Genomic DNA, 10,922 nt, shown 5'->3' on the forward strand with positions numbered 1-10,922 from the left:
GGTGCGAGCTGCGCGCCTCTGGGGCCCGGCGTGTTGCGCGTGCTCGACGGTGACGAACATGCACAGTGACAGTGAGCACGTGATTTCTGCAATAGGATCAAACTGCAGCCCTCGAGGAGGAAATGTCTGCGGTGTTGACTGCAAGGTGATCAAGATAATGGATGGAAAACTTTCTATTAAAAGCAGATCACATTATATTTTAATGTGCCAGGATTGGAAATGCTGAACACTGATGAATCATTACGGTATAATGAAGATACAAGTTGAAGAAGGCCTTTTCTTTAAAGATGATTAATATAAACGTACAAGTTAAAAACACCACAATCAACCATTGTAAAGTGAGTATTGCAATACTGGTCTCTGAGGATACACTTATGGCTCAGGCCTCGTGAGGTGGGCACTGATGACCCTCATGCCAGTCTGATGATGCCCGACCTCCTTCTCGCTCCTCTCCTGCTTCATGCCTCCCTTGTCCTCGCTTAAACCTGCTGCGTCTACAGCATCCCTTCTGTAAATCACCTCCGTTCTGTACTCCCTGTCATCAAACTGGCCTCCCCTCGGTCTCAGAGGATGTGAGTGGTCCCAGTCCAGCCTTGTTCACTGGGAGGCTGCTGGATGGCTGCTACAGTTAGTGGTTACTCTGGCGATATGCTTTAGAGTATGTTTTTGACGGGTGGACAATTCGTCCATATTGCACCTTTAAGTTTTGTTATGGATTCAGTTAAAGGGACAGATTCAGGGGCCTTGGCGGAGGTATGTGCTCTACCAAGAGCTACTCTAGTTCTTATTCCTGTCTTTGTATGTTTACATCAGCTGGTCAGAAAAGCACATCCAAAATGGTTCCCACCCTCATTTGACACCCAGCCCTCCCTAAAGAATCCTGGATGTGCCAGTGATAAATAGGTATGTTTTTGCTTTGTGGGCAGGTGTCCACATCAGCCTCAGTGTTTGTGTAGATCAGCAAGACGTGTCAATTCAGCAGATTTTCTTGGATAAAACGTACATTCAGAAACACCTTGCAACAGGTTACTGCTTCGTCCAATAATGTGCACTGATGGCACTGTTTAAGTGTTCATTGAGGTATAATGGTAAATACTAAAACATAGACACTCATAAAGTCGGCAAACTGACTCATAAATGTCAGGATTATCTACATGACTTTGCCAACATTAGCACATATCAGCCATAATAAGCCACTAGTCAAAAAAAATCAGGCAAACAGGAAGTTGGTATCTATGAGTGAATACAGTTGGATGCAGTTTTCATTTCTTTCAATAGTAATGAATCTTACTTTTAAAGAGCAGGCAGAACAGAGCAGCTAACCTTGCTACAAACTGCCATCCATATTTATCTAATAAAATAAGGTGTGGTGAATAAACGACACAATAATTTTTTTCCAGGAAATGTTTTAATAAATGATTTTGATACAAAGAAATATGATTCCACAAACATGTAATTTTGAGATACAGAATATAAATAACAAAATAATTCAGCTGGGATCTGAATGAGACTTTAATATTGTAATACAAATTAATGTGAATAATTCTATTATTGTTGAGGCAAAAGACAAGATATAGGCCTCCACTGAGGTCCAGTGAAGGTCTTTCGGGTGTAATCACATTCACATCAAAAGCACCTTCAAGTTTTGGTCCATAATGAGTGCCTTAGGGTGTGTTTTTGTGCTCTGGTAAACATTATTTCATAAAAGCTTTAATGTCTGTATTTAACATTGGTGCTTTAGTGATTTTCCACAAATGTGTTAAAATTGTTTGCCTCAAGGTTATTTCTTTAACTTTTATGTGTATGTAACAAACGTTATGCAGGCCTACATTGGAACCTGTTTAAAGATAAAATATATTAGTTTATTTTTATGTAAACATTTTTATAAAGAGTTTTATTTTTTATATAAAGGGTTAAAGTGATTGAGATTTTACTGATTGAGATTTACACACAAAAAAAAAATCAAGAAATGTTTGCTGTACGCTTTTACAAAGTCTGCTGCATAAATATATTTGGTGCATTTTGTAGTTTATTGAGTGCAAAATTATCAAGTATAAAAGAAGAATTTGAGGATCTTCAGAAAGCATGATATGTAAAAAAAAAATGAAAATGAAAATGAAAAAAATGAATATTTCATTATTGTTCTACTGGAAAAAGATGTGTGACGTTTGAATTCCAGAGTCCTGAATGCACATGCGAAGTCTCCCGTCTCTTTGAAGCTGGACTCGTGGCACCTTTCCATCAATTTATCCGGGGCTATAAGGGCCAGGGTTAGTGCTGGCCAGAAACCAGGCTCAGATGGCAAGATTTGCAAAGCATCTTCCCATCCAAAGGATAGCAGCCGTGCTCATTTGGTTCAGGAGAGAGCTGGATGGCACAGACCTGCGGACAATATCAAAGACTTCTTAACTCAGGCTGATTAATGTTGTCTCTGTGTGTGTTTGCATACGTATAAGTGTGTCTGTACAGTTTGCTGTCAGATCACCTACCTCACATCTGTAGCAGTTCTCGTGGTAGGAGCGCCCCAGGCATTCAACGTTATAGCTGTCGGTACCATCTTCTTTTGGAATGATTAGCTTGCTGCAGGCGTTACACCTCGGAGCATACTTCCTTTACGGACAACATTTTAGAGGAAAGAAAATATAAGGGGAGGCGAGATAACTTCAGCTGTAGCACCATTCAAACAGAGACAATTCAAGTTGGATTTCAGTGACGTAAAGGTACTATAAAAAGGAAAATAAAACAAATAAAAATCTCTCCTCTTTAGTGAATGTGTAAAGGTTATTTTTGCTTGCCGTCATTGTTCACTTTCATACCTGTAATAGTCCTGGAGGCAGTAAACCTCTCCGACTTCCCCCTGAGCAAAAGGTAGCTCTCCAATTTGCTGTTTACATGTTGCACAGGTGAAACAGGAAAGGTGGTATGCTCGCTCCAGTGCACGGATCACATGATCTTTAATAGCCTCCCCACACGCCCAGCAAAGTTCAAGACTGGCCTAGAAAGAGACACAAATGCATGATGAATGGTAAAACAAGGAAGATACCAACAATCTACCACAGCTGTACATCATCTGTGGGATAGCATAGTGTTTACATTTTTATCTTCCACCAAGGAGGTCATGCTTTCACCCGTGTCAGTTTGTTGGTTTGTGAGCACGATTACACAAAAACTACTGAATGGATTTCCAGGAAACTTGAATGGAGGATGGGTCTCAGTCCGGAATAGACCTCATTAACTTTTGGTGCAGATCCAGATAAAGGGACGGATCCAGGAATGTTTTCTCCCTGTCTTTTACAATGTGAGACAGGGCACTTGTCAACATTTTCATTATTTTCTCAGGGAATAATGCAGGGATTTTGATGAAAAAAAAATCAGGCGTTTTTAGGTGGCTGGTATCTGTGAGTGAGTACAAAAGGAGACGGTTGAGCCTTGGCGGAGGTATGCTCTCTATTGAGTGCCATTCTAGTTTGAATTGTGTTTTCCCCACTTTCCAAGCAGATATTGGCTGCCATTAATTTTGTGAAGAATACAAATCAACTTGCAGAGACTGGAAACTTGGTTGAGAAAGGTAAACCCACCACAATGAACATCATTGCTACCTTAATTTTTACATTACATTCAGACTTAAACATAATGTGCAATTGCTACTACACTGTGCTACAATAACAACACTGACAGTAAAAGCAGGTGTAAAAATGTTGATGGATGAAAAAAGTAAAGGAAACCACTGGCTACCTGGAAAGTAAATGTAAAACATGATAGCAGTCTTTGGAAAACATTCTACATGGCATGCATAAACACTGGTATGGTCCATTACAAAGATTTGCATACAATGTCCTGTAGTGGAAGCTGCTTTGACTTTACCTGGTAGCAGTCTTCACACAGGGGGATCCCAGCTTTATTGTAGTACTGTTTACCAGCCAGGGGAATGTGACAAGATCTACACTGGAAGCAACCTTCGTGGTACGTCCTGTTTAAGGCCTCTATCGCAGGTTCGGAGAAAGCCACAGGTTTCCGACAGAAGCCACACACGTCTGCATTGTACACAAAGCAGGTTATAATAATATGTGTGTTGTCAAAGTGGAACCACTTAAAGCCTCGGTGGTAAAATGTGTAAATAGAGATCATGTTACCTTTACTCTCCCCGCTTGTGTCTTGGCCATTTTTATGGATCCCATGAGACTGTTCGTCTTGTTTTAACCCACTAGATGGTGTGCTTGTTTCCACCTGGAATGTAAAGCACATTGTTAAAGTGAAACTAAACTTTGAAGTGGCATGTTTGATGGTAGAAGTAGAAAGGCAGCAGAGTGGCTGTAAAGGCTAAAGGCTGAAACGTAAGAGTCATCCAATAAAATTAGGGAACAAAGCAACCATTTGTAACTTTTTAGACAAAGGTGGTTGATTGTTGAGTCTCACACGAGGGTCTTCAAATACTGCCGGATTGGATCGGCGGCTCGAGTCATACGCCAAGTGTCAGCGTTTGACAACCTGGGGATGAAACCTGAACAATCACCCACCTTTCTCCAGAATCGCTGTAAAACATACACTGTTATTTTAACACCATGAAGCCCTAAATCTGTAACATTTTCCCAAACTGGATAGGAAGTGGGGACTAGGTCAAACCTAAAAAAAAGCTTTGTAGAAAAACAACCTCTGCCTCTGAAGGAATTATATAAATAAGAGATTCAGGTTTTACAAATCACTCACTAAATCCCTTTCCAAAATAATGAAAACACAAACAATACATGTGTTAAACACTGGATACCTTGTATAGGTACACACACTGTGGAATAAGATTGGTCCATGATCAAGAAAGGGAAGGCCTGCATATTGTCAGACCACCTGTTGTAACTCAGCCCACTTTCCTGATCTGTACTTTCATTGCTTCTGCACTGAGATGGGGCTGTGATGATGGGAACTAAAAGTCTGGAAAGTTATCTGCTCTTGAATGAGAAATGTGTACAGTTCATAAAGTGTTTTGATCATTATTCATATCTAAAAGACAGCTGTTTTTTCCCTTCATAATGTGTTTTGCAGATGAGCCTTTACAACCACTGCACAACATAATACAGTATCTGTAAAAGTTGTGGAAAGTTGTAATCCTTCACTGTGGGAAAAAATGACTTGAGTGCTCCAAGAGAAATCTTTCAGGAAAACGTGGATCAAGTGACAATGGTGGCATATACACAAAGAGTAGGTTGATTCAAATATGACTTTTTAGCAGCAGTGTGAGAGAAGTGTGCATACCTCTCTGTTGTAAACTGGCTGCTGGCCTGGGGTCGGAGGGTGGGAGAGAGGCGTCTGGGCAGGAGGAGGAGGTGGAAGTGGTGACTCTTCAGAGAGCGATGGTCCTAGAGATGAAGGCAGTGCAGCAGCAGCAGCAGGAGGTGGAGGAGGTAAGAGCTCTGTTTGGGCAAGAGAAGACTCATTTCAAGCCACTTCATAGTAACTTACACAGAGAAATATTTGTTTTATTCCATGCCTTTTATTTAAGTTTCCAGTAAACACTGAAGTATCTTAAAATCCAGGTTAATAATATGAAACACAGAATAAAAATATAATTACAGATGCATACTCATGCATAAATGTAGATACATATACAGAAAAAATATGAAATTAGTGAGTTAAAAGGACAAAAGAGAACGAATAATAATATAATATATTTCAAAAACATTGAACTAAGGAGAGAATTGAAGCTCATGGGGTTATTGCTTTTGTTCCTCATCAGTAGTCAAACTAAAGAGGAACGTTTTCTGCATGTTCCTAAAAAAGAAAGTCAAATGTAGCAGCTGTTCCTCACAGATAATACAATCCTTTCCAACCTGATACCATACTATACATCCGGTAAGTGTGAGAGGAGGGTTATTTATTTTTTCAAATTAAAAGACTCCTCCAGCGATTTAGCATCGCACTGTGATAACATTGTTCTACTCACAATAGACCATTTAAAAATATATCAAAATTGATGCAGCAGAACCAGACATGTTGTCTGTCATGTTCTTGTCAATATGTGACGCCTACATTACCCACGATGCAACTCTAACACTGGCCATTCAATCAGAGTTTTAGGTGTGGTATGCTAGCAGCAAAGATGAGGAGGGGGCTACAGAGGTTACAGGTACAGATGCTGCCTCAAGTAATTTCACATAAGTCAGTTTATCAGACTTCACATGGTGCCAAGTGGAGCCTCAAAATGCTTCAAACTTCAACAAGTCAACTTTGTTTACTTATGTTGTTGTGTTCCCCAAGATAGTTCCTTAAACAGTATCATAAAGCTTGTAATAGATCACATTCTCATGGCGGCCATTTTCCTCTGACAGTATTGCTTAGTACCAGTTTGCTAGTTCGATCAACATTGAGAATCCGACACATTGTTACCCATTAACTACTTCATCATTGATCAGCAACTGAAAAGACGATGGAAAGTGAAAACTTGGAGGGGACCTGGGCCATATTTAAAGGTAACACTTCATATTTGATAACATATTCGCTAACGATAGACAACAGCTAACCTTAGCATTCAACCACTTCCTAGCTTCCTATACACAATTGGAAATGTGAAAATTATTCTGAAATATCAACACACATCTTGGACACATTAATTTAAGCCTGTAAGTGAAACACACTGGATGTAATCAAACACTAATGTTAGCTAGGTAGTGGCTGAATGCTAATAAGTTATCAAATATGTTGTTTTAACTTGAAATAGGACCTGATGTGCCTCCAGATTTTTAATATCAATCGTGTTTTCAGTTGCTGATCAATCAAGAAGCAGTGCAATGATAAGAATTTGTCAGATTGTCTACATTTATGTGATTTACAACCTGGAATACAGCATCATAACATTATCCCAACATCCGAGCTTTGCATCCAGAGGAAAATGGCCGCCGTGTGAATATGTTCTTTTAAAATCAGGATGCAATAAAGATGAATTAATCAGGTTATCTAAGTTTGGTCAAGTGCACTTTTTTTGCATTGAACATTTTGCCATGAATACCTGCAGCACCTCTGTCACCTCCTTGCAGCTTTCCTCTGCTGGGTCCAGGCTGGAATGGTTTTGGGCTCTGAGGGTCTGCAGCTTGGACCGAGGCCCCCGCGTGAACCCGGCTTTTGCTGTCTGCACCGCCATAAGACTCTGCTGGTGAGTGGTCCTCCTTCTTATGTCTGAGGGAGGGGATGGTGTCACTTGGACTGACTCGTACAGCTGTGTGCTGCTTGTCTCTAGCCGGGGAAGTGTGGGCTTGGAGGGCGGGCTGCTGCTGCTGTGTCACAGTGGCTCGATGAGGAGTCGCCAGAGTGATGAAGCAAGAGGACACCATCCTTTTTGGTGGAGCTGCTGATGCCATGACTGTATAAAACCCACATACAGCCTAAAACAAGGAGAGAACAACTATCACTGTCCAATCATCAGGAACATAGAAACACATCATAGACTCAACACTGCGTTTGATCTTTTTAAGGAGGACTGGAATATGAAAATAAAACATACTAGGATTACATGACTTGACTTGACTTATGCTTATCATCTCAACAATATTTAAGTGTACACGCCCTCTCAGTAAACTTTGTGGGAGCGCTCACTCTCACTTTAGAGGGGTAAATTCACACACTCACAGCTCTCATTATCCATAATGAATGGCTTAAGAGGCAGAGAGCACAAATCTGAATCATCTGTTTCCTTTAAACCCACTCAGTCTGGCTGTGAGCTGCCATTACATACCTGAGAGAAACTGTGGTTTGAAGACAGCTCTGTCTTTTCTTCTGTTCTGTATCTCAAAACGTCTGGTTTGTTTTCCCTCCTGTAGGCTGCCACTGAGAGAAGACTTTACTCCGGCAGAGAGGGCGACTATCAGCAGAAGGCCACTCCTTTTCCTTCAGCACCTCCCTCGTCCGCCGACCCCTCCTCCTTCTCTGGCTGAATGACAATACCACCTCCCTCCCCGACCGTAAAAGGTGAACAGTTAATCTCGGGCAAAGTGCAGTAAAAAACATGACACATTCATCTACTATGAAAAATTGGCAAGCACGCACACACACTGGCTTGCATGCACGTAGACACGGACACACAAAGAAAGGCATGCAACTGTTGAGCAATCTAACCAAAAGCTCACAGTCAGACGTTTTTTGTATAATGTAATATAGAGAATCGTGAAGCATCTCATAAGGTTTTCGCCCTTAAATAGACAAGCAGAGTCACACAGCCGCCTCCCACTTCTTTATCTTTTTGCATGCCAGCAGGATGTGACTGTACCTGCCTTTTTCCAGCAGCTCTCTATCTCAAACTGTCCCTCTTTCTCTCTCCTGTGCAGCTCTGCCTTATTGTTCTGTCAGCTTTATTTTCCCTACCTCCCTCATTGAGTCTGCCTCCTTTTTTCTTCTCCCTCTTTCCTTCTTCTTCCCTTCCCCCCACTACATTATATCACTTTAGCCTTGACTCACTATCAGTGTCCATGCTTCCATTTGGGCCTCCCCAGCGTCTGATACTATGTGGTGGACTCCGTCGGACTGCTGAGAGCGACTACAAAGGAGCAGCAGCATTACAGTGCAATGAATCAGGGCATTGTGCAAGAGGAGATATTGGTTTATTAGGAAGGGAAGGGGGGGGGGGGGGGGGGCAACAGTGAGTGATGTCTGAGAGAGCTATGAAAAAGCTGCTTTGTTGTGTTTGCCGCTCTCCACCAGAGTGCGTCTGAGCAATATCAGGTCCGCTGATCAGCAAAAATATTGTGGTTAGTTTGCAGAGCCAAACCTTGTGAGGTCTACTCCCCTCCTCAACAGGGAGGATGGAGCGAGAAGCTAAATGTTGAATCAAACTTTCCCGATCGATGTGGGTCAGCGTGAAAGAAGAGCGAGGCAGGAATGTGTGAGAGAGGGCGAACAGGAGACATAGATGAGGAGAGTGATGGGGGTCTCTGTTGTTCCAGCTCTGTGGAAAGGAATGCTGCAGTGATGTCACGGTTGCAGGAGGGAGCTTGCCTTCTGATGACACAATCCCCAGACCTCCACGCTCCGCCCCCCAACAGCCAAAATCCTCATTAAACTCTCTGAACTTCTTCACTGCTTCAGCAGCATGACCTCTCATTTTACTCACCAACATCACGGTTGAAGATTTTTTACTCCTCGGTTTGGGTGAGCAGGGCAACAATGGAAAAGGGAATGAAGGGAAATGGAGGGAAAGTAACAGGAAGAAACAGGAAAAGCAGTGACAATTGCACGTTCATGAAAACGTTGATGTTGACTTCCTAACTGTAAACATCTGCAGGGGTGGGAAAACAACTTCCTGCAGAGAAACTCTACCCAAATGTTCCTCAAGCGTGAGTAAGATTTCTTGACTGCTTTGAGGAACAGTTAAAGGAGCAGATTTTTAAAAATGTGGGGGAACAGAGGCCGAGATGTCTAGATGTTTAGGGCCCAGACACACCAAACAGACACCACAGAACTAGTGGCTACGAAGGCTGACTGTTGCATCGCCTCACGTCACTTGCATCGTGCATTGAACACACCACACATGGCCTGCTACATGTTCAATTCTTTCTCCAGTTTGTAAAGAAGTAAAAAAAACAAAAAAAAAACAAAAATAAACTAAGTCTCGTGCCTCAGCTGAGACAACCCTGACAACATCACTACGACCTCGTCAGGGTTTTTCTTCCTAACTAGTCAACACTGTCTCCAGAGTCACATAATTATATAACTTCTAATTATATAATTGTACGTTATATAAACCTTTTCACAGGCTGAGGGGTAATTCTCATGACGAGTGATCCTCTTGTGTAAAATTGGAGGAGTGGCCCTTTAATTAGTGACAAGTGGTCACCTTCAGTGGACCATGGACGACCATCTGGTGTCCTCATCATTACCATCTTAAAATGTGCAACCTCTTGACCAATTCCTTTGCCCTTCATCAAAGATTTTTCATGTGTGATTTATAAAGGAAGTTTGTAGAATATCTGATCTCCTGAAGCTAAAGTCAAATTAATGTGTAAAAATATTTTATAAGGGGAGACACTTCAGGTGATAAGATCATTGTTTCCTGCGTTGGTTAACTTTTAGATTTTGGGTTATTTTTCTTTAATAACATGTCTGTGTTGTTTATGTGTTTACTTAAGGTCAGATTTTTTTTCTGTAAATTGCAAAAAACACATATTAGATAACGACTCATTTGCATATTTAAACATAACATTTCAGAAAACTTGAGTTAAATTCTTAAGGTAATTAACCAGCTGGGGAAGTTTCATGGTGGTTTTATTCCAGTTTTATTCCTATCTGTTGCTGAAAGCTTTATAAAGAGGGTTTTGTTCATATATCAAATATAACCTGATTTATAAAACATTGATTCTAAAAACAGCTTTTAATGGCTGTTGACAGTATTTTCGGAATAATGAAGTGATAAAAAATGAGTCTAATATGTCAACAAAATGAAATAAGGATTTTGAACCTGGCTTTATGTAATGTTCAGATTTCTGTTCTGGAGATGCATGCAAATGAGTGCATTTTAATTAGAGAATGCCTCATTTGCATATTTAAACAGAAAGTTTCAGAAAACTTGTAATGCAAAAAATTGTTGTTATGGTGTAAGTAAACAACTGCAGAAGTTTCACTGAAGTTTTTTTTTCTTTTTTTACCCTATTTACCTGTAGCGCCTCCTCTCAACAGCCCTTTAGTCTGTTCAGCTTTCATCAACTTTCTGCTCGTCTCCACACTGTGACTTTATGATGCAGTTTTTTTTCCATGTATTTCTTTCCTGTTGCATGAAGCATCGAAACAGTGCAACATGATAGTGATGTAACCTCCCACAATAATCCTGATCCAGCCGCTATATGGTGCAAAATTTCAAACTCTTCATTTTATTTCCTTCTGTTTTAAACAAGACTCAATGACACAAACATCCTTTTAAGTTTTGTATTATTAATAACATTGGAGGT

General features: G+C 40.9%; 1 protein-coding gene across 1 annotated transcript; it reads right to left on the reverse strand.

Moving 5' to 3' along the window:
* Positions 1–1,395: 1,395 nt before the first annotated feature.
* fblim1 (filamin binding LIM protein 1) lies at positions 1,396–7,903 on the reverse strand. The gene is made up of 8 exons (XM_084348250.1): positions 7,721–7,903; positions 6,998–7,370; positions 5,248–5,405; positions 4,134–4,227; positions 3,865–4,034; positions 2,817–2,995; positions 2,490–2,610; positions 1,396–2,382 (listed from the first exon to the last, which is right to left on the reverse strand). Exons 2-8 carry the CDS (start codon positions 7,344–7,346, stop codon positions 2,272–2,274), a joined length of 1,182 nt encoding a protein of 393 aa, XP_084204376.1. The 5' UTR covers positions 7,347–7,370; positions 7,721–7,903; the 3' UTR covers positions 1,396–2,271.
* Positions 7,904–10,922: the final 3,019 nt, after the last annotated feature.

The sequence above is a fragment of the Pagrus pagrus genome (genome assembly GCF_965226575.1).
Source record: "Pagrus pagrus genome assembly, chromosome: 3".
Lineage (NCBI taxonomy): Eukaryota > Metazoa > Chordata > Actinopteri > Spariformes > Sparidae > Pagrus > Pagrus pagrus.

Excerpts from the sequence above, each read along its gene's own strand:
- fblim1 (XM_084348250.1), bottom strand. The coding sequence starts at position 7,346 with ATGGCATCAGCAGCTCCACCAAAAAGGATGGTGTCCTCTTGCTTCATC. Across the intron at positions 5,406-6,997 it reads AGGTGACAGAGGTGCTGCAG|AGCTCTTACCTCCTCCACCT; the intron begins GTATTCATGGCA and ends TTGCCCAAACAG. Across the intron at positions 2,611-2,816 it reads TGCCTCCAGGACTATTACAG|GAAGTATGCTCCGAGGTGTA; the intron begins GTATGAAAGTGA and ends TTGTCCGTAAAG.